The sequence below is a fragment of the Sus scrofa genome, chromosome 2 (assembly GCF_000003025.6).
Source record: "Sus scrofa isolate TJ Tabasco breed Duroc chromosome 2, Sscrofa11.1, whole genome shotgun sequence".
NCBI classification, from domain to species: domain Eukaryota; kingdom Metazoa; phylum Chordata; class Mammalia; order Artiodactyla; family Suidae; genus Sus; species Sus scrofa.
This window is the reverse complement of record NC_010444.4, coordinates 80,686,138-80,709,860: the sequence shown is the minus strand read 5'-3', so window position 1 is coordinate 80,709,860 and position 23,723 is coordinate 80,686,138. Positions and strand designations below refer to the sequence as shown.

At 39.9% G+C, this 23,723-nt stretch overlaps 1 protein-coding gene across 14 annotated transcripts in view; it reads left to right on the top strand.

Moving 5' to 3' along the window:
* Positions 1-23,723, top strand: part of NSD1 (nuclear receptor binding SET domain protein 1) — a 161,053-nt gene that overhangs the window by 101,074 nt on the left and 36,256 nt on the right. For all 14 annotated transcript variants that reach the window (XM_003123667.6, XM_021084400.1, XM_021084408.1 and 11 more), the window contains 6 exons: positions 5,258-5,333; positions 6,492-6,610; positions 7,546-7,689; positions 11,544-11,667; positions 18,303-18,503; positions 20,842-21,021. In XM_003123667.6, the coding sequence (XP_003123715.5) occupies positions 5,258-5,333; positions 6,492-6,610; positions 7,546-7,689; positions 11,544-11,667; positions 18,303-18,503; positions 20,842-21,021 (844 nt within the window). The remainder of the gene's footprint in view (positions 1-5,257; positions 5,334-6,491; positions 6,611-7,545; positions 7,690-11,543; positions 11,668-18,302; positions 18,504-20,841; positions 21,022-23,723) is intronic.

The window sequence follows — 23,723 nt, the reverse complement described above, 5'->3', positions numbered from 1 at the left end:
GTACTTTAATCCTTTTATTCTTCTCAAAGCAGTTTTATGACATGGACTTTCAGTTGTTCTTAGATTCATCTCTTATTCTCTGAATTCTGTCTTCAGTTTGTACAACCTTCAGTGACAATATGTCTCCAACTCATTATCCTTTCATTGTACTTTACATTCACTCTAATAAGGCTGTGATAATCTTCTGCAGTACTTTCTCTCCTGGCTTTGTACTATTCAGATCTTAGCCACTCTGCATATTGTTGAAAGAGGTAGATGGAAAGAACCAGGGAAGCTGTGATTTAGTTGAATGTTTTGTACATGAAAGGGACATTTGCAATCAGATGATAAATTTTGCGGTATTGTACAGGGTGGGTCATGGGAGGTTGGTTGTTCTTACTGCTAGAGGGAAGACAATCCAAATTTCAATAAAAGTAAGAATTCAGGTCAAGTAAGTGAAAGATTCTTCCCCTCCCCAGATTTATGGAGCTTTAATTGACATACGTAAGTGAATAATTTGAAGAAATAAGATGAGTCTTCAATGTTTTGAGACTCGGCTATATAAAAAATGGTTAATTTGTTTTATAATAACTAAATGGAGTATAACCTTTTAAAATTGTATTAAAAATTTTTTTAGATAGTGGTAATTTGCAAAACCTTGCTCTGTCAAATGCAGTTTTCTTTTTTTTTTCTTTTTGTCTTTTTGGGACCACACCCTAGGCCTATGGAGGTTCCCAAGCTAGGGGTCCAATTGCAGCTGTAGCTGTCAGCCTACACCACAGTCACAACAACGCCAGATCGAGCCACGTCTGCGACCTACACCACAGCTCATGGCAACGCCTGGATCCTTAACCTACTGAATGAGGCCAGGGATCGAACCCGCAACCTCATGGTTCCTAGTCAAATTTGTTTCTGCTGCACCACAACGGGAACTTCCTCTAATGTGAAATTTAATTTGTCACATTTGTGGGTTAATTTTTTTTCCTGAGGGGATAAAAAGCATGATTTAGTAGATGTACTTAATTTTAGTTTATATATGCAGTTGTATCCCAGAACTCTTTTTAAGTTGAGATTTAAATTGTGCCAATAAAATGCACAAATCTTTTTTTTTTTTTTTTTTTTTTTTTTTTTTTTTTTTTGCCTTTTCTAGGGCCACTCCCGCGGCATATGGAGGTTCCCAGTCTAGGGGTCGAATCAGAGCTGTAGCTGCCATCCTACACCAGAGCCACAGCAACGTGGGATCCGAGCCGTGTCTGTGACCTACACCACAGCTCACGGCAACGCTGGATCGCCAACCCACTGAGCAAGGGCAGGGATCGAACCCGCAACCTCATGGTTCCTAGTTGGATTCGTTAACCACTGCACCACGACGAAAACTCCAAAATGCACAAATCTTAATTGTTCTGTTTAATGGCTCTAGACAATTGTATATACCACATAGGTACCACCCAAACTAAGTGTGCACTATATCCATCACCCCCCAAAGTTCTCTTCTGTCCTTTTCATTCAGTTTTCCATTCTCCTCTCTTCCAGAGGCAAAACTTTCTAACATTTGTCACTATAGATTAGTTTTGCTTGTTGTTTTGTAACTTTTTTTATTTTAAGGTCGCACTTACGGCATATGGAAGTTCCCAGGCTAGGGGTCAAATCAGAGCTATAGTTGTTGGCCTATAGCACAGCCACAGCAACGCCAGATCCGAGCCTCGTCTGCAGTCTACACTACAGCTCACGGCAATGCCCAGAATCCTTAACCCACTGAATGAGGCTAGGGATCGAACCTGAAACTTCATGGTTCCTGGTCGGATTTGTTTCCACTGAGCCATGACTGGAGCTCCTTTTGTTTTGTTTTGTTTTGTTTTTTTTTTGTTGTTTTGTCTTTTTAGGGCCACACTCGAGGCCTATGGAGGGTCCCAGGCTAGGGGTCAATCAGAGTTGTAGCCACTGGCCTACGCCAGAGCCACAGCATCTTGGGATCTGTAATCTACACCACAGTTCATGGCCATGCTGGTTCCTTAACCCACTGAGCAAGACCAGGGATCAAACCTGAATCCTCACATATGCCAGTTGGGTTGGTCAACTGCTGAGCTATGACAGGAACTCCTTCTTTTAAAATTTTTTTTTTTTTTTTTTTTTTTTAAATGCCTGAACCTGTGGCATATGGAAGTTCCTGGGCTAGAGGTAGAATCAAAACTGCAGCTGCTGACCTATGCCATAGCCATGGCAACACCAGATCCTAAACCCACTGAGTGAGGCCAGGGATTGAACCCACACCCTCAAGGACTATGTTGGGTTCTTACTTAACCCGCTGAGCCACATGGGAACTCGTTTTGCTTGTTCTTGAATGTTGTGTATATTGTTTTTGTTAACTGGCTTCTTCTATTCAGCTCATGGATTTGAGAAACATCCAAAAGGATGCACTTTAAGTAGTTCATTTTCTTTTATTGCTGAATGGTATTCCATGTACAACCTGCTTGTCCTTTCTCCCCTTGATGCATTTTTGAGTTTTTTTCATTTTGGGCTGTTAATCATAAGGCTGGTGTTGATATTCTCTCTTAAGTCTTTTTGGGTACATATATTTTCGTTTCTCTTAGTATATACTTAGGGGTTGGATTGCTGGCTCATGAATATTTCCTTTTTAAAGAAACAGCAAAACACTTCTCCGAAGTGGTTATGAAACTTCACATTTCCACCAGCAGTATATCAGAGTTCCAGTTGATCCATGTCTTTAATAACACTTGGTTTGTCAGTCATTATATATGTATATTTATTTAATTCATTTAATTTTACGACCGCACCCATGGCATATGGAAGTTCCTGGGTCAAGGATTGAATTCAAGCTGCAGCTGTGACCTACGCCACAGTTTCAGTAACACCAGATCCTTTTTAACCCACTGCACTGGGCCAGGGATCGAACCCATGCCTCTCCAGTGACTCAGACTGCTGCAGTCAGATTTTTAACCCACTGCTCCACAGCAGGAACTCCTGTCAGTCATTTTAAATTTAGCCATTCTGGTGGATGTGAAATAACATTTAATTATGGTTTTAATTTGCTTTTCCCTAATGTATGTGCTTACTGGCCATTCATGTATCTTATCTTGTAAAACAACTATTTAAGCACACTTATGTTTTTTTATTGGATTATTCATCTTTTTTATCATTTCTTTTTTAAGAGTACTTTTTATATTTGGGGTATGAGTCCTTTGTCAGATATTGTTCGCACTCTGATGCTTACCTATTCATTTCTTAGTTATGTCTTTAATGTGAAGGAATTTTTAAAGGTTTTTTTTCTTTGTGATTTATATTTTATACATGTCAAGAAATATTTGCCTACCGCATGGGCACAGAGATGTACTTTCCATGTTTTCTTTTAGGAGTTATCTGGTGTGGATTTGATATATATATCTTGAGTTTTTGAGATAAGAGTTTTGAAGTGGATGTCCAATTGTTTCAGCACCATTTGTCAGAGATCTCTAACAGTGCCAATTCTCTATCTCTCATAATTTTGGTCGCTTTAAGTATTAGGTATAATTAATAACTCAGCCACTGTAGAATTTTAGCTTTTTTTGCTACAGAGTTAGGCATTAGATTTGGCATTAGAACTAGAAGAAAACAGGATTATTGGTAATAACTAGATCCATACTGGAGAAAAGTGACCTCTTTTCTGTCTTAGAAGTTAGTTCTGCCATCTGATCTAGTCAGCTTCACAGTTAAAGTCCTGGTTACTCTGTTTTGTTTTGTTTTGTTTTGTTTTGTTTTAGGGCTGTACCTGCTGCATACGGAGGTTCCCAGGGTAGGGGTTGAATCGGAGCTGTTAACACTGGCCTGTGCCACACCACAGCCACATAATTCGGGATTCGAGCTGTGTCTGTGACCTATACCACAGCTTATGGCAATGCTGGATCTTAACCTACTGGGTGAGGCCAGGGATCAAACTTGCATCCTCGTGGATGCTAGTCGGATTTGTTAACCATCCAGCCATGATGGGGACTCCCTAAAGTCCTGGTTACTCTGAAGTATATTCCGTCATCAGGTTGAAACCATGATTCAACTCCATCTCCATCTGTGGGATGGATTACACTCATGGAATTCTGGGCAGGCCACCCCCTGTCTATAAGTGGATTAATCATTGATTTTCTGTTGAGGTAGTTAGCTCCAATTCGACCCACAGTTTCCACATGTGGTAGGTGTGGCCCTAAATAAAAAAGCGAAAAAAAAAAAGTGCACTAGCTTAATGCATATTCATACCAGCTTACGCATAAAATTAAGTTACTGTAATATTTGTTATGTGTTCCAAGGCACTTACAATGTTCTGCGGTCCTTTTTAATTCCAGGCAGAGCAGATGGATTCCTATGCATGTAGTGTGATTTTTCTGTGTCTGTGTGTGTGTGTGTGTGTGTGTATGCGTATGTGCATGCACGCACGTATACTGTTTCTATTTTAATTCACGAAAATTGATGACATCAGAAATGAGAATATTTTCTATATTGTTCTCTAATCCTAGTTTGAGAAACATTCTTACTGTTTTTGCATCACAGCTTTTCTGTGAGTGTTAAACAATGACGTATAAATTGGTTATCTAAGTAACCAAGGTGGTGGGAGTTCCCACAGTGCCTAAGTGGAAATGAATCTGACTAGCATCCATGACAACGTAGGTTCGATCCCTGGCCTTGCTCAGTGGGTTAAGGATCTGGCATTGCTGTGAGTTGTGGTGACATGGCTCATATCCCACATTCCTGTGGCGTAAGCCAGCAGCTACAGCTCCAATTTGACCCTTAGCCCAGGAACCTCCGTATGCCGTTGGTGCAGCCCTGAAGAGACTAAACATATAGTAAATTGTATTTTCCTTTAAATTATGTGAATCTCTTTTGTGGGTTTGCCTACTAGTCTTTTGTTCCATTTAAATAGATACCTAATATTTGCTCCTTCATTTTATTTGACTTTCTAAGACTCTGATCTACATTGAATGTAAGGAAACTGTAGTCTTAAGATTTATTAATGTATATAATGAACACTCAGATTCACAGCTGCATTTTCTTTTTTTTGACCTCAAACTTTGGGAACTTCATTTCAAGAACAGCACCCATTATATTGATTTTCGTTACCACTAAATTTTGATTTACAGTCATGATAAAGAATATTACTCTTTGAGGAAAAGACATTTTATTGAAATCAGTCAAAATTCTTATGTATACAATAGACAGACAGCTTTTGGCACATAATATGAAGGGTTTATTTTCTATTCCTTTGTAAAACATGATGCATTTTACTTATTTGTAGTGTTATGAAGCTGGTCACTTGGAGAATGACATTACTGAATCATGTGCTACATCTCGTTCTAAAGAGTTTGCTGGAGGTAAGTATTTTTGAGAGTTTAAAAAAATGTATTGCAAAACTAAGTGTTACATATACCTTGTCAGTTAACAAGAAAAGTTACTAAGCGTGACCAGTGAAATTGCAAATTCTAAGACTTGTTTGCCCAATATATGCTTCCTAAAACTACACAACATTAGAAAATTATATTAATTCATTCGTAAATTTATGCTGAAATTAGAAAGTGTTAGGATCAATAGAGGAAAATGAGCTTCTCAATTTTCTTATTAGGTATTTCTCTAAACTACATCATTGCCTTCTTGGTTTTGAATCTGTTTTTATTTCTTTAAGCCAGAAAGTGATATAATTTATTGTATTTAATTTTAGGCCAGGTTTTAGTGTCTTTTCCTGACTATTAAATGCATTTCCTCCTCATCTATAGGATATCGAAATTCTTCCTGGAACTAGAAAGTCTTTCATTTCAGTCATGTGATATAAAAATTTTTCATTTCATGTGAAATGAAATTGCTTTAATAACCTATACAGAGACCTTCCTGGTAGCCTAGTGGGTTAAGTTGAGGATCTGGTGTTGTCACTGCTGTCAGTTTGGTATCTGCTATGGTGTGAGTTTAATTCCTGGCCCAGGAACTTCTCCACGCTGTGGCATAGCCAAAAATAAATAACCTATACAGTTGTCATTTAATCTGTGTGAGGCAGATTTTATATGTGTGACCATTTCCTGAACTAGTTATATACTCAGGGTAAGTCCCTTTTTTTCTCTGCCCTTGTTTTCCCATCTATAGAGTTGGTGAATGAGGAGTTCCTGTTGTGGCTTAGTGGAAACAAACCCAACTAATATCCATGAATTTTCGGGTTCTATCCCTGGCTCCACTCAGTGGGTTAAGGATCTGACGTTGCCATGAGCTGTGGTCTAGGTCCCAGATGCGGCTTGGATCCCAGGTTGCTGTGGTCGTGGCAGAGGCCAGCAGCTCTATCTCCCGATTTGTCCCCTAACATGAGAACTTGCATATGCCACACCTGTAGCCCTAAAAACAAAATAAAGTTGGAGAGTTAAATGGGTTTTAAGATTGGTTTTTACTCTAACATTCCGTAATTCTATGAAATGCCTTTTAGTTGAGGATAGGAGTTATTGGACATGTGCATGATCAGCCTTCAGGTAATACCTTTATTCCTGTCATAGGTGCTACCAAGCTATTTGATAAACCAAGGAAGCGAAAACGACAGAGACATGCTACAGTCAAGATGCATTGCAAAAAAGTGAAAAATGACAGCTCATCAAAAGAACCTCCAAGCTCCGAGGTATTACTCAGTTCTTCATCTTTCGACCTTCCAAAGTGAAGCTGCTTTTCATAGTAGAGTCCATATCCCTCTTTCCCTTAAGATTACCTAAAATGGTATTATATTGAAACAGCTAGTAGTGATACGGAATCCTGCAGAAAAAGGAGACCCTGATTCTAGTAGAAATAAGTCAAAGCATGAATGGCATCTATGGGTATGATCTTTTTTAAAAGGTCACACCCCATGCTCTAGGTATCAGATGAAACACATCACTGTTACATTATGAAGTAAATTTGTTCTAAAGCCAGAGAGCATTATATGATCCACATGAATTTGGATAGTACCCTTTAAAATTTGAGGCTGCTACAATTAGGGGAAAAATTCATTTGCCTATTTATCGAGACCACCAACTGCTTAATTTTAAAGTAATGTTTATAAACAACAACTTTTAGGAAACAAAGATAGATTTACAGCCATTTCCTTGCAGAGCATCAGTGTAGTCATTGATGCTATCCCTAGGTTTCCAACTCAGATTAAAAATGAACTAGAACAGGTCAGGTTAGCGTCACAAGCGATGATACAGAGTGTTTCTTTCCAGGATAATTTGAATAGAATGCCCAAGGGGGGCATTATTTAGGAAACACTGATCTTGGAAGGACAAATAAGTAATCAAATAAACTTAAGAATGTTTTCTCTCCCTTAGTGAAACCTTAAAATGGAACAGCTCAAAAAGTTCCAGTGGAACAGCCTCAGAGCAGTTAGTGGCAGGGCATGAGGCGCCCACTACCCGCCCAATCACAGCAGGGTTAGAACTAACATTGCATGCAGTCCGCCCGCGTGATTGGCTGAACATCTGTAAGTGCTTAATGGCTAGACAAATAGCAGCTCAGAGGGAGGGGGTCAAATGGAGGAGACATCAATAATACAGATGTGGGATATTATTTTTTTTCTGCAAGGGAGAACTGATGGCACACAGGACAGCTGCAAGCCCCAAGGAGACCATTGAGGAGGGTGTAGAAAATGACCATGGGATGCCTGCATCCAAAAAACTGCAGGGTGAACGAGGAGGAGGCGCTGCACTCAAGGAGAATGTTTGTCAGGTAGATAATGTTTGCCCACTTGCATTTTCATTTCATGCTTATCTTTTCAGAGATGTCCTCTCCAATCTCTTGATGACTCAATCATAGTTAGATTAAAAATTCTTGGGGTTCCCTAGTGACTCACTGTATTAAGGATCTGCCACTGTCACCGCTCTGGCTCTGGTTACAGCTATGGCTCGGTTTCAATCCCTAGACTGAGAATTTCCGCATGCCATGGGCATGGCTATTATAAGATTCTCTTGGATGATTGCAGTGGAATCACTTCCCTTTAAAGATTTTAATTCTTCCCTCTCCCCACAGAGAAGGGAAATTTACTGTTGTCTATGGGTAGATGCCTTGAAGTAAGTCTGTAATGGAAGAGGTGAATCTGTGGTTGTTCATTAAAAGATAATTTTCCTGCATCTTTCATAGTGTGAGAATCAAGATTTGTGCTCCTTTGCTTTAAAGTAGTGACTTTAGAGAACATACCACCTATATTTTTCTATTTATTTGATAAACATTTATGCAGTGTTTTACTATATATAACATGTTTTTCCAGTCACTTTGTAAATATTATGTCAGTTATCATAATAATCTCATAAAATAGATTACCATTATTATCTGTATTTTATAGATAAGGAAATTAAGGCACAGGAAATTTAAGTAGCTAGTGTGTAGTCACCCAGTAAAGCCTGAATTCAAACCGAGGTGATGTGGGTTTAGAGTCTTAATTACTTGTTGTCTTGCTTCTCTGTGAAATGTGGCTCTTAGGTTAAAGAGCTTTTATCTTGCTTGGGAGAAGAGTCAGTTAAATGGATGCTTTGATTTTGTTTTGTTGTTTTTTGTTTTTCCTTTTTTTTCCATGTTTCATTTACTTTTGTAAATTCTTTAAAACTGGAATATAAAGAGTTGGAAATATTAGGTTTTTCCCCCCTAATTGAAACCACCAAAAAAAACTACCCTTGGCCCAGAATGTTATTTCAGTGTAATTTCAACTCCGTTTCTTTGTCTATTCACTTTCACTACTATATAAAGAAGGTTGATCATTTTCAGACCTGCTCCCAAACAGTGTTAGTCTTTTTAAATCTGTTGTGCTTGTATAGTTTATTAATAGTGCCTCTTTCCACTCTCAAGTGTCCCAGTTTGAAGGCTGAAGTACATGGTCATCCCAATGAGAGAGGTGGTCTGGGAGTTCCTGTTGTGGCTCAGCAGAAACGAATGTGATTAGTATCCATGAGAACGCAGGTTCAATCCCTGGGGCTTGCTCAGTGGGTTAAGGATTCATTGTTGCCATAGGTGGTGTATGTAGATCACAGATGTAGCTTGGATCCCTCATTGCTGTGGCTGTGGCGTTGGTGGGCAGCTGCAGCTCCTATTTGACCCCTAGCCTGGGAACTTCCATATGCCACAGGTGCAACCTTAAAAAGACAAATAAATAGTCTGTAACATTTGGTTAATTTGAAAAATTTATTCATGGAGTTCCAATTGTGGCTCAGTGGTAACAAAACCAACTAGTATCTATGAGGACTCAGGTTCGATCCCTGGACTCACTCAGTGGGTTAGGAATCTAATGTTGCCATGAGCTATGGTTTAGATCACAGATGTGGCTTGAATCTAGCACTGCTATGGCTGTGGTGTAGGCTGGCAGCTTCAGCTCTGATTTGACCCCTAGCCTGGGAACTTCCATATGCAGTGAATATGGCCCTGAGAAGACCCCTCCCCCCAAAAAAATCATTCTTCAGTGTATACTGTAATTACAATTTTTCTATTTCAGTGCTGAAGGTAAATTTGTTTCTACATGATAGTTGATGTCTCTGGCATTCTCTTTCTTTTTTTTTTTAGAGTGAAGTTTTTGTTTCTTTTTTGTCTTTTTAGGTCCGCATCCACGGCATGTAGATGTTCCCAGGTTAGGGGTTGAATCAGAGGTATAGCTGCCAGCCTACGCCATAGCAGCATGGGATCCTTAACCCAGTGAGTGAGGCCAGGAATTGAACCCACATCTTCATGGATGCTAGTTGGGTTTGTTTCCATTGAGCCACAACAAGATAACTGGCATTCTGAATTTATAAAACAATGTATGTAACTCTTATGGCATTTGTCAGTTTTTATGTATGAATAGTAGATAATAGAGCCAAACGTAAAAGTAGCTCAGATTACCTTGGCCTCCTCTGGATTTTTATTCCCCAAGTTCTCCTACTTGTTTATTTAGACTTTGATGTTAGTGGCTAAGACCTGTTCTGTTTCTTTAGGTTCTTGAAGCTATTAGACTTCCATAGTCCTCTCTCTCCCTTTCTGGTCTTACAGAACAAGACTTTTTTCATTTTTAGCATTTTTCTGGTAAATCACTATGGGGAAATAAATCAGGATATTATGGGGTGAAAAGTAACAAATGTTGAGAATTTGCAGAAGTTTCATAAATTTTACAGTCTTTTCAACGCAGCAGACCTAGATCTTTATTTCTTAAGGCTCTTTCTTCCATAATTGTTCAGATCTTAATCAGAGCCCTTCTATATTGTTATTACTTAATTCCAGTTGGCTAGTATCTTTTGCTTGAACCATTGTAGTAGCTTCCTTGATCATCTCTGCTTCTCTTTTCATATTTCTACTGTTGAATTCATTTCCTATGTAGCAGTCATAGGTACGTGTTTCTAGATGAATACCTAATTTCAGTGTTCCCTTGGTAATAGCTCTGTAATGGCATACCTTTGCAATTAGAGTAAAATCTGAACTGTGTATAAGGCCACACACTCAGACCCTTGCTTGCCTCTTTCTTACCTCATCTCTACCACTTCATAGGGGTTTTTTTTGGGGGGGGGGGGATGTTAGGGCTGCACCCGCAGCTTAGGGAAGTTCCCAGGCTAGGGATGGAGTCGGAGCTGTAGCTGCTGGCCTACACCACAGCCACAGCAACTCAGGATCTGAGCTGCATCTGCGACCTACACCCAGGTTCATGGCAACACCGGATCCTTTTTTCTTTTTTTTTTTTGTCTTTTGTCTTTTGTCTTTTGTCTTTTGTCTTTTTGTTGTTGTTGCTATTTCTTGGGCCGCTCCCGAGGCATATGGAGGTTCCCAAGCTAGGGGTCGAATCAGAGCTGTAGCCACTGGCCTACGCCAGAGCCACAGCAGTGCGGGATCCGAGCCGCGTCTGCAACCTACATCACAGCTCACGGCAACGCCGGATCGTTAACCCACTGAGCAAGGCCAGGGACCTAACCCGCAACCTCATGGTTCCTAGTCGGATTCGTTAACCACTGCGCCACGACGGGAACTCCACAACACCGGATCCTTAACCCACCAAGTGAGACGAGGGATCAAACCTTCATCCTCATGGATGTTAGTTGGGTTCATTATCGCTGAGCCATGTTGGGAACTCCCTCATCTCTACCACTTCTGACTTTGTTTACCTTACTCTCATGACAATGGTTTTCTTTTGATTCTGCCTTCTTGGTCCTTTTTACAGATCTCATGGCTAACTTGGCATTCAGACCTCAGTGTAAGAGGCCTTTCCTAATCACCCAACCCAAAGTTGCTATTTGAATTCTTTAAATACTTACATTGTCTAATATCTTTAGGTTTTTTTAATTATTTATGTGTATGTTCGTATCCTCAGAATATAAGAATGGTGGGAGTCAGGGGCCTTGTGATACTTGGCGTAGAGGAGGAGGTAATCATTACACATTGGCTGTGTGATGGGTGGGATTTTTGTTTGTTTCTGGGAAAGCCACTTCTTTTGTCTTGTTTTTATTTTATTTTTGTTTTTCATTTTTAATTTTGGCGAAAGCTACTTCTTAATTTTGCTTTTTAATGAGGATCTTGCTTCTTGAGAGTTTTAAAATCCTTTTCTCTAGACAGATCTGTTTTCTTTCTCTTAACAGAACTGTGAGAAACTGGGTGAGCTGCTATTATGTGAGGCTCAGTGCTGTGGGGCTTTCCACCTGGAGTGCCTTGGATTAACTGAAATGCCCAGAGGAAAATTTATCTGCAATGAATGTCGCACAGGTAAAGTAGATATAGAAAAGTCTTCTTCCAGGGAAGATTTGAGTTTCAAGTTTTTTAGGAAAAAGTCATTTATTGGAGGCACAATTTTGTGGCAGTACTGGGCTGGTTCGCACAGACACAGAGATAGGTGTTCTGTAGCTCATGATCAAGTGAATAATGAATGTACAGCATAATGTCATGAAAAAAATGTTATGAACATAAATGCTTTGTGAACAAAGATGCATCAGTGCACAGAAGAAAGTATATGAGTTTGGCTTTAAGAGAGAAATAAAAATTGTTGTGTGCAGGAGAAGGATAGAAGGTCCAGTAAAGAAAATATGAAATATGTGGGGGGAGTAGGAAGCTTTGGTCAGAATGTTTGGCCTTTAAGATATTTTAGGGAAGAGACAAGGCATAGATAGATTGTAACAAGGAGGACTTCTTGGTTACTGATAATACCATATGTTTCTTGATCTCAGTGGTGATTACATAAGTGTGTTCACTTCATAATTATTTGTCAACTATTCACTTAGAATGTTTACACTTTTCTGGAGTTCCCGTCATGTTACAGCCAAAACGCATCCGACTAGGAACCATGAGGTTTCGGATTCAATCCCTGGCCTTGCTTAGTGTGTTAAGGATCCAGCATTGCTGTGAGCTGTGGTGTAGGTTGCTGTTGCAGTTCAGATCTGGCATTGCGGCTGTGGCATAGCCGGCGGCATAGGCCGGCGGCTACAGCTCCAATTAGACCCCTAGCCTGGGAACCTCCATATGCCATGGGTGCAGCCCTAAAAAGTCAAAAAAAAAAAAAAAAAAAAGTGTACACTTTTGTGTGTAAATTACATGGCAATAAAACTATTTACCAAAAAGAGAGAAAGCTGTTTTATGACAGTTATAATATACACATTGATCAGAAACGGTCACAGCCTGTAAAACACCTCACAGTTATGCCAAGGAATTATTCTTTTTTTCAGAATAATGAGTAGATGTTACACTATTTTAAAAGTTTAAAAAAATTGAGGACTGGCAATAAAGATCTTATAAGTCATTAAAACCTTAGCTGTGGATGATGCTGCCCAAAAAGAAAATTTCTGTAGAGTATAAAGAGGGCTAATGATAATAGTAGAGGAATACTGACTTTAAAGGGGCTATTGGAAGTTCTTTAGTGGTTTAGTGGATTAAAGATCTGCTATTGTCACTGCTGTGGTCTGCGTTTGATCTTTGGCCTGGGAATTTCCAAATGCTGGGTGTATGGGTGTATAGCCAAAAAAGTGGGGCACTACTGGAGAGTGAAGAAGAGGTAGTCAAAAGAGAATGTCTATGAAGCCATGAGAATGGAGTGTCATCAGCAGAGGCACATCAGCAGAGGTTTTGGAGTGAAAAAGGGAGATTGTATTTGGCAACTAGAAGGTACAATACTAAACCTGACTGAAAGGTGAGTGGGTGGTGATACACTGTTTCTTTCCGAAGCATGACTTCATTGCAAAATAGAGCAGTAGCTGAAGGGAGGCTGTTCCAGGGTCAGGAGGAAGACCATCTTGAATGTTTGTAGGCTGAAGATTAAAATTTAATTGTGTGGGGAAATAAATCTCTGTAAACAGGAGGGTGAATAATTGGTGGAGTATAGTCACAGAAAAGGGAGAGGATAATATTGAAGAGATGACAAGATAAAAAGAATGTACCTTGTAATTGTGAGAGAGATGAATGCTGAAGATGCTTTTCCTTGGCTTGGTGAGAGATGCATGCTGAAGATGCTTTTCCTTGGCTTGGTAAAAGGTAGTTGTTTATAACTCTAAGGGAACAGTGTAGGTTTAGACTCACACTTGTGGGAAATAGACAGAATTAACTTGTATCTGTAAATAGACAGCCATGTCAGATTGAGTTCTGCCATGACTTCTACCAGTGTAGGAATCAAGTTGTAAGACAAGATGGTTATGGGGTTATTTTGTCTTTTGTACAGTTGGGCTTTTGATCATTATGTGCCATACAGTACATCCAGCCCTGTAAATTTAGAAGCAAATTTTAGGTATTTTAGATATGTACGTATCTCTAATATCCTTATCTTCTTGGTTCTTCTTTCCATTTGTGCTAGTCTCATCTTTATTATGATGTAATATTCTCTGAATCAGGCTGATCTAAGGAAGAAGAATTTTTGTAAATCAATTTCATTGAAGTATAGTTTATTTACTATAAACTATACCCCTTGTAATATGGATTTTGATAGATTTTAATAAAATACATATACCCATGTAACCACGTAACCATGTAAAGTGAAGGTTTTGAACATTTCCATCGTGCAGAATGTTCCCTGGTGACTAGACCCAGTCAGTCTTTTCGCAATCCCACTCCTATTTATATAAATGCCAGCGACTGGGAGTTCCCGTTGTGGTACGGAGGAAACAAATCTGACTAGTATCCGTGAGGCCTCAATCAGTGGGTCAGGGATCCGGTGTTGCCGTGAGCTACAGTGTAGGTCACAGACTAGGCTCAGATCCCCTGTTGCTGTGGTATAGGTCAGCAGCTGTACCTCAGATTTGACCTCTAGCCTGGGAACGTCACATGCCGCAGGTGCAGCCCTGAAAAGCAAAAATAATAATAACAATAATGTAGTCAACTGTGTGTTGTTTTTTGTGTCTAGCTCAGCATTGTGTTTTTGAGATTCATCTGTGTTGATGTGTTTGTTTCAGTAGTTAGGTTCTTTCTTTAAACAGCTTTATTGAGGTGTAATTGACATAAACTACACAAAATGTGTGATTTGATAAGTTTTGAGGGGTGTGTGTGTGTGTGTGTGTGTACCTACCCCTCTGATACCATCACTCAGCATAGTTATTTTGAGATACAACCACATTGTTGAATATATTGAGAATTCGTTTCTTTTTTTTTTTTTTTTTTTTTTTTTTTTCTGTGTAGTATTCCATTGTATAGCAATTTGTTTTTCCCTTCCTCTTTTGATGTACATTTGGATAGTCCTTAGGTTGGACTATTATAAATAAAGCACTGTGAATCTTTTGTATGGATTCATTTTCTTTTCTCTTTTGTGAATATCTTATAGTAGAATGGCTTTATAATATGGTCGAGTTAACTTTTTTTAAGAAACATCCAAAACATTTGTACCATTTTACATTCCCATCAGCAGTGGATGAGTTTTAATTCTTCTATATCTTCGTTAACACTTGGTATCATCAGTCTTTTTAATTTTAATCATTCTGACAGATGTGTAGTGGTAAGTCATTGTGGCTTTTAATACTTCACCAATGGTGAATGATATTGCACTTTTTTCTTTCTTTTTATCTTATAGCCACTCCAGTGGCATATGGAAATTCCGGGGCCAGAGATTGAATCCTACGCCATAGCTGTGGCAACACCAGGTCCTTTAACCCACTGCACTGAGTCAAGGATCAAACCCATCTCCACAGTGTCTGGAACCCCCAGATTCTTTTTTGTTTGGTTGGGTTTTTGCTTTTTAGGGCTGTACCTGAGGCATTTGGAAGTTCCCAGGCTAGGGACTGGATCAGAGCTGCAGCTGTCAGCCATTGCCACAGCCACAGTAACGCCAGATCCGAGCTGCTTCTATGACCTACAGTACAGCTCACAGCAGCACCAGATCCTTAACCCACTGAGCAAGGCCAGGGATCAAACCTGTATCCTTGTGGATGCTAGTCGGGTTTGCTACCTTTTGAGCCACAGCAGGAACTCCCTGCAGTCAGATTCTTTTTTTTTTTTTTTTTTTTTTTTTTGACCTTTTTTTTTAGTGCCACATCTGTGGCATATGGAGGTTCCCAGGTGAGAGATCTAGTCAGAGCTATAGCTGTTGGCCTATACCACAGCTCATGGCAACACCCGATCCGTAATCCACTGAGTGAGGCCAGGGATTGAACCCACAACCTCATGGTTCTTAGTCGAATTCATTTCCATTGTGCCATGACGGGACCTCCCTGCAATCAGATTCTTAACCCACTGCACCACAGTGGGAACTGATTGTGAAGTCTTGCTTAACCCAATGTCACAAAGATTTTGTGTTTATAGATTTAGGCCTCCAGTTTAGATTTATAATCCATATTGAATTAGTTTTATCATATGAGGTAAAGAGAGGTTATTATTTTTTTAAGGTTAGGAAATTTCACCCTAGTTTTAGTAAAGATGAGTAAAGAATAAAGGAGTCATATCTTAGTTTTTGTGGCTCACCCTGTATATTTCTATAGTAGGGTGACCACACCATAATTTAGGTTATTCCAGTTCATTGTTGCCTGCCAGTTATTCAGCATCAGGCAATAGATTGCTTCTTTTCAGATATGTAAATTTTTTTCCTAAAATCATTATTAACTGGTTGATCTCACTGTTTATAAAGATGAGCTGAGTTATTTTAATGAGTTCCTATTTTCAGCAACTGCCAAAGGCAGGATTCACATTCAGGTCTGTCTGTCTCTCATGCCTGGGCTCTTTCCCTTACATCATACTGCTTCTCAGAGAAAGGTAGATTTTTTTTTTTTATTTCTCGTAAACTTTTTTTTGTAAGATTTTAATTTTTTTCTATTATAGTTGATTTACAGTATTTCATAAACTTTAGTACAGAAATCCTCAGACATATACAAAAGTGGAGAGAACTGGGTTAAGAATCTCAATGTATCCATCACTTAGTTTCAATAATTATCAAGTTTCTGCCTCATTTTACCTGTTTATTTCAAGAGGTTTGACAGTTACAACTTTAAAAAAATATCTAGGAATTCCTGTTGTGGCTCAGTGGTTAATGAACCCGACTAGTATTCCTGAGGACTTGGGTTTGATCCCTGGTGTTCCTCAGTGGGTTAAGGATCCGGTGTTGCTATGAGTTGTGGTATAGGTCACAGATGTGGCTCGGCTACCATGTGGCTGTGGCATAGGCCAGCAGCTACAGCTCCAGTTCAACCCCTAGCCTGGGAACCTTCCCACAGGTGTGGCCCTAAAAAGAAAAAACAAAAAAAAATCCAGTGTGTAGCAATACAATAATTCCTATGTGTCATCAGCTACTCAGTCCCACGTTCAGATTTTCTCACTTTGCCTCAAAATATATCATTTTAGTGTTTTGGTTTTTTTAATTTAAAAAATTTAGTAGTTCCCATCTTGGTTCAGCAGAAACGAATCTGACTGGCATCCATGAGGACACAGGTTTGATCCCTGGCCTCGCTCAGCGGGTTAAGGATCCGACATTGCCATGAGCTGTGGTGCAGGTCACTGATGTGACTCGGATCTGGCATTGCTGTTGCTGTGGCTGTGGCCTAGGCCAGGAGCTACAGCTTCGATTAGACCCCTGGCCTGGGAATCTCCATGTGCTGCAGGTGCAGCCCTAAAAAGACAAAAAAGAAACAAACCAAAAATTCATCTCTTAAATTTCTCTTAATCTGTAGTACTATTTTCACCCAATTTTTTTATTACAAAAAACATGTTTTATTTAACTCAGCATATTCAAAATATGTCAGTATATGTTAATTTGAAAAGTATTTTACTTTTTTTGTGTGCTCAGTATCCGCATGTGGTTTCCCTTCTGGGCTTGTGCTGAACCAGACCTTACCTATCACTTCTATGTGACAAACCTCATAGATAAATCCAAATAGCTGCGCATATTTCATGGGCCTTTCACCCAAATTTTTAATGTTGCTTATTTCTTGAGACCATTGGGTCATTTGTCCAACTAAATATTATAGATTCTAAATTTGGTTGATTGCATCCCTGATGGGTCCCTTCAACTTGTTTCTCTATGCTGCGTATTTCCTGGAAACTTACAGTTAGTTCTAGAGGCTGGATCTGGTCAAGTCAGTTTTCTTTTAGTAAGAATACTCTGTGGTCGATGTGTACTTCCTTTCACATCACATCATCAAGTGTATATTGTTTCCACTTTATCGTGATATTAATATTGTTCAGTAGGGTCATGTCTGCATGATCAGTCTGTTATAAAGTTCCTCATTGTGATAATTGTGTTTTTCTGTGTGTGTGTATTTTTTTTGTCTTTTTAGGGCCACTCTTGCGGCATATGGAGGTTCCCAGGCTAGGGGTCGAATCGGAGCTGTTGCCGCCGGCCTACGCCAGAGCCACAGCACTGCCAGATCTGAGCCGCGTCTGTGACCTACACCACAGCTCGTGGCAATGCCGGATCCTTAACCCAATGAGCAAGGCCAGGGATTGAACCCTCAACTTCATGGTTCCTAGTTGGATTCATTTCCACTGCGCCACGATGGAAACTCCTGTTCCTGAATTATATATCCTTTTATAATAAACTGATGATTCATAAGTAAAATGTTTCTCTGAGTTCTCTGAGCCACTCTAGCAAGGTAATCAAACCGGTGGTGGGGAGGTGGTGTGTGGTCTTGGGATCCTTTGCTATGTAGCCAGTCGGTCAGAAGTACAGATGACAACCTTGAGTTTACAACTAGTATCTGAAAGTCTGGACTGAATCCTTACTTAAAGCATGGGATCTGATATTATCTCCAGGTAGATAGTGTCAGAATGGAGTTGAATTGTAGGACACCAGCTGGTGTCAGGGAATGGCTTTTTGGTGTGGGAGATCTCCCCCCTCCCCATGTTGGAATTTGGTTCAGAACTGTATACTCACTTTTATCTTAATGCTTTAGTATTAAGTGAATTCTTGAATTGGTATTAATTTGACTCTTTCTATTTCTCAGGAATACATACTTGTTTTGTATGCAAGCAGAGTGGAGAAGATGTTAAAAGGTGCCTTCTGCCCTTATGTGGAAAGTTTTACCACGAAGAGTGTGTCCAAAAGTACCCACCTACTGTCATGCAGAACAAGGGCTTCCGGTGCTCCCTTCACATATGTATAACCTGCCATGCTGCAAATCCGGCCAATGTTTCTGCATCTAAAGGTATGGGTTTCTGTGGGTCCAATCTAACTATAGAACCTCACTTTCATTGGCAGTGGATATTTCCAAATGCAATCTGGCATGTCTTTTCGTAGCCTCTAACTTTTGTTAAGGTACTAGCATTTTACATGATAAATAAAAAAGTAACGGACAAGTTTGGCAGTCACCATATATTTTTACATGTGCTTTATGGCTCTCTCGCATTGTGTGGTAATTTTAAATATTTGGAATTCACGTCAGATTTAATATAAAAAGGTGTTCTGCCAGATGTCTTCCTCCACTAGACCAGAGTGTATTCTCTTTTGGGCCCTTTTCTGTTTGGTTGTCAGATGTACTCTCATTCAGTCATGCATATGGGGCAGAATTGAGGGATTTGTTTTATACTGATTTGTTTTATTATTTATTTATTTATTGTATTTTAGGTCCACACCCATGGCATATGGAGGTTCCCAGGCGAGGGTCCAACTGGAGTGTAGCCCCTGGCCTGTGCCACAGCAATGCCAGATCTGAGCTCCATCTGCAACCTACTTGGATCCTTAACACTTTGAGCGAGGCCAGGGATCAAATCCACAACGTTATGGTTCCTAGTCGGATTTGTTTCCAGTGCGCCAGGACGGGAACTCCTCATTTAAAATTTTTTTTTAATGGCCACACCTGCAGCATATGGTTGTTCCTGGGGTAGGGGTCAAATTGGAGCTGCTACTAAAGCCTATGCCATAACCATGGCAACACCAGATCTGAGCCACATCTGCGACTTATGCCCCAGCTTGCAGCAACACTAGATCTTTAATGTACTAAGTGAGGCCAGGGATTGAACCCACATCCTCACAGAGACAACACTGGGTCCCTAACCTGTTGAGCCTCAACAGGCATTCCGTTGCTTTGGGTTTTTTTGTTTGTTTGTGGGTTTTTTTATGGCTGCACCTGCAGCATATGGAAATTCCTGGGCCAGGGATTGAATCCGAGCTGCAGCTGTAGCAGTGCTGAATACTTTAATCTGCTTCACCAGGCCAGGATCAAACCTGTGCCTCTGCAGCAACCCCAGCTCTAGCAGTTGGATTCTTAACCCACTGTTCACGCAGGAACTCCGTGTTTTATTTTTTAAATGGAAGCTTCTATCCTGTAATTTTTTTTCCTGCTTCATAATAAGGGTTATAGCTGAGGATTCCAGAAGTGTCTATGGGTGCAGGTAAACTCGTTTCTAATAAACCCATTTCCATTATGAAAACAATCATTTCTTTTTCTTCAGTTAGAGTGAGTTTCTTAGATTTCACTGAAAGCCAAATATTGTGTCTCTACTATTAAATGATTTTATGCCCAACAAGCCCCCCTTCTCCCAGAGGGGATTGAGCAGGTAAAATGTGGCAGGTGGAAGTGTTGACTTTTCTTTTAATCAGACTAGCTGTACCTTCTTTAAGATGATTCCCTGGCCCTATAGATCTTGTTAGTCTTAAGTATAGTAAGTTGCTTGATCAGAATTGTAGTTTAACTATCAGCAACCTTCCCCTTTTCAGTTGATATTGTTAATTGCTTTCAGATGGTTTGGTAATTGTTTTTAGTTGGTAAAGTACATTAGTAGCTCTATCTCATGGGAGGTTGGAGGGTAGTAGAGAGCTTCATTCGCCTGAAAGGCTTTAAGAATCAGAATGCCAGCCAGCAAAAGCAAGCATAAGTATTTTCTATCATCTAGTCTTTTTTGGGGGTGGGTGGGGGCATGAAATGTTGAAGTTCCCAGGCCAGGAATTGAACCCCCACTGAAGCAGTGACCCAAGCTACAGCAGTGATAATTCCAGACCTTTAAACAATAGGCCATCAGGGAAGTCTCTAGTCTTTTAATCTGCTTATATTAAACACATACCACCACCACCACCACCACCACCAGTCTGCATCTGATTCCACTTTCTAAGGATTCAGGAGAATGGTTTTAGTAGGGCTTATCCTTGTTGAGGCAGACTTGCTTACTGTTGTTGGATCTTACTCCTTAAGGTCATTTGTCACACACACACACACACACACACACACGTAAGGTCATTTGTCTCACACACACACACACACACACACACACACACACACACACACACACACACACGTCCCGTCTAAGCTTCTCATAGTCAATTGGGTTTTTAAGATCTCTTAATCTAGTATTGCACACACACACACACACACACGTCCCTCTAAGCTTCTCATAGTCAATTGGGTTTTTAAGATCTTTTAATCTAGTATTGCTTCCTTTTATTTGTGACATTTTTCTCAGTGCTAGCAAATAGACTTGAATAACTAATACAAAATTTAATCTTTTTCCTTTGCCCCTTCCTGGTTTTCCTGCTTGTCATGTTTTTAGGTCGACTGATGCGCTGTGTGCGCTGCCCAGTGGCATACCATGCTAATGACTTTTGCCTGGCTGCTGGGTCAAAGATTCTTGCATCTAATAGTATCATCTGCCCTAATCACTTTACCCCCAGGCGAGGCTGCCGAAACCACGAGCATGTTAATGTTAGCTGGTGTTTTGTATGCTCAGAAGGTAAGACATAACTTCTTAATGTGTGAATAGTCTAAAAAGAGATTAATACAGTATTTTAATTGCAACAGTAATATAATTTTCTTCACATTGCCACTAGAAGAAATAATGGTAAGTGATGTCCTTAATTATTGATAACATAGAAGTACTGTGGAATAAACAATATGGCGAGGTTTAATTTTTGTTATTTTGAATGACTTAATTTTAATAAAGTGATAATTGAAGCAATTTAAAAGAAAAGGTAAGAGAAAGGAAACAAGATCTTTCTTGGAAAATGGAGGAATATGGTCAAATGGTGTAAACTTGCAGTTATAAGATGAGTAAATTTGGAGGTCATAATATACTATAGTTAACAATACTGTATCAAATATTTAAAAGTTGCTAGAAGAGTAGATCTTAAATGTTCTCACCCTCCACCCAAAATTGTAAATGTGCATTGTTTAATGTGTTACCTAATCTAGCTTTGGTAATCATTTCACATATATATCTCAAATACATATATATTATACACTTTAAATTTACATAATATTGGAGTTTCTGTCATGGCTCAGTGGTTAAAAAATCCGACTAGGGGAGTTCCTGTTGTGGCGCAGTGGTTACCGAATCCGACCAGGAACCATGAAGTTGCGGGTTTGATCCCTGGCCTTGCTCAGTGGGTTTCCGATCCGGCGTTGCCGTGAGCTGTGGTGTAGGCTGCAGATGCGGCTCGGATCCCGCGTTGCTGTGGCTCTGGCGTAGGCCAGTGGCTATAGCTCTGATTCGACCCCTAGCCTGGGAACCTCCATATGCCACGGGAGCGGCCCAAGAAATAGCAAAAAGACAAAAAAAAAAAATCCAACTAGGAACGATGAGGTTGCGGGTTCGATCCCTGGCCTTGCTCAGTGGGTTAAGGGTCCGGCGTTGCCGTGAGCTGTGCTGTAGGTCACAGACTCGTTGCTGTGGCTCTGGCATAGGCCGGTGGCTCCAGTTCCGGCTCCAGTTCCGATTAGACCCCTAGCCTGGGAACCTCCATGTGCCATGCAGGTGTGGCCCTAGAAAAGGCAAAAAAAAAAAAAAAAAAAAAAAAAAAGATGAATTTACACAATATTATATGTTAATTATATAATCAAAGCTGGGGGAAAACAGTAAAAAATAATAAACCGAAAGTGAAGTACAACCTTCCCACTTTGTCTTATATCTTATGTTAAGTGATATCTTAATCACTCTCTGAATCTGTCTTGGAATTCCCTGGTGGCTCAGAGGTTAAGGATCCAGCGCTGTTTCTGCTGTGGCATGGGTTCTATCCCTGGCCTGGGAATTTCTGCATAGAGTGGTTATAGCCAAAGAAAAAAAACAGAAGAAAACCATGCATACATAAAAGATCCATTAAAAGCGCAAGACTGGTGGAGTTCCCGTCATGGCACAGTGGTTAACGAATCTGACTAGGAACCATGAGGTTGCCGGTTCTATCCCTGGCCTCTATCAGTGGCGTTGCCCTGAGCTGTGGTGTAGGTTGCAGTCCTGGCTCGGATCTGGCATTGTTGTGGCTCTGGCATAGGCCAGAGGCTACAGCTCCGATTGGACCCCTAGCTTAGGATCCTCCATATGCCGCCGGTGCAGCCCTAGAAAAAGTCAAAAAGACCCAAAAAAGAAAGAAAGAAAAAAGAGACAGGCCATCCTTGTCTCATTCCTGAGCTTAAAGGAAATACTTTCACCATTGAGTATGATGTTTCTGTGGGTTTGTAATATATAGCTTTTATTATTTTATATAGGTTCCCTCTATGCCCACTTTTTTGAGAGTTTTTATCAAAAATGGTTAAATGAAATGAAATTAATGAAGTAGAAATTCTCTAACACCATACAAATAAATAAACAAACAAACTCAAAATGGATTAAAGACCTAAATTTAAGACCAGATACCATAAAACTAGAGGAAAAACATAAGCAGGGTACTCTTTGATATAAATCACAGTAATATCTTTTTGGCTCCATCCCCTGGAGTATTAGAAATAAAAGGAAAAATTAATAAGTGAGACCCAAGTTGAAAGCCCTTGCACAATTGAAACCATAAACAAAATGAAAGACAACCCCATAGAATGGGAAAAAATATTTGCAAACAATGCAACTGGCAAGAGATTAATCTCCAAAATATACAAACAGCTCAGTATGCCCCCCCAAAAAACAAACAAACAAACAAATGAACAACCCAATCAAAAAATAGGCAGAAGATCTAAAGAGACATTTCTCCAAAGAAGACAGATGGCAATAAGGGACATGGAAAGATGCTCAACATTGCTAATTATTAGAGAAATACAAATCAAAACTAGAAATACAAATTAAAACTTACTTCATACTGGTCAGAATAGCCATCATCAAAAAGCCTACAAATAAATGCTGGACAGGATGTGGAGAAAAGGGAAGCCTCCTGCACTGTTGGTGGGAATGTACCTTTGTACAGCTACTATGAAGGGTAGTATCTTTTAAAAATTAAAAATAGGAGATCCTCTTATGGCTCAGCAGGTCACAAACCCGACTAGTATCCATGAGGATGTGGGTTCGATTCCTGCCCTCACTCATTGGGCTAAGGATTCAGTGTTGCTGTGTTCTGTGGTATAGGTTGCAGACACAGCTCAGATCCCTGGTTGCTGTGGCATAGGGCAGCAGCTGCAGCTCTGATTCGACCCCTAACTTGGGAACTTCCATATGCACTGTGTGTAGCCCTAAAA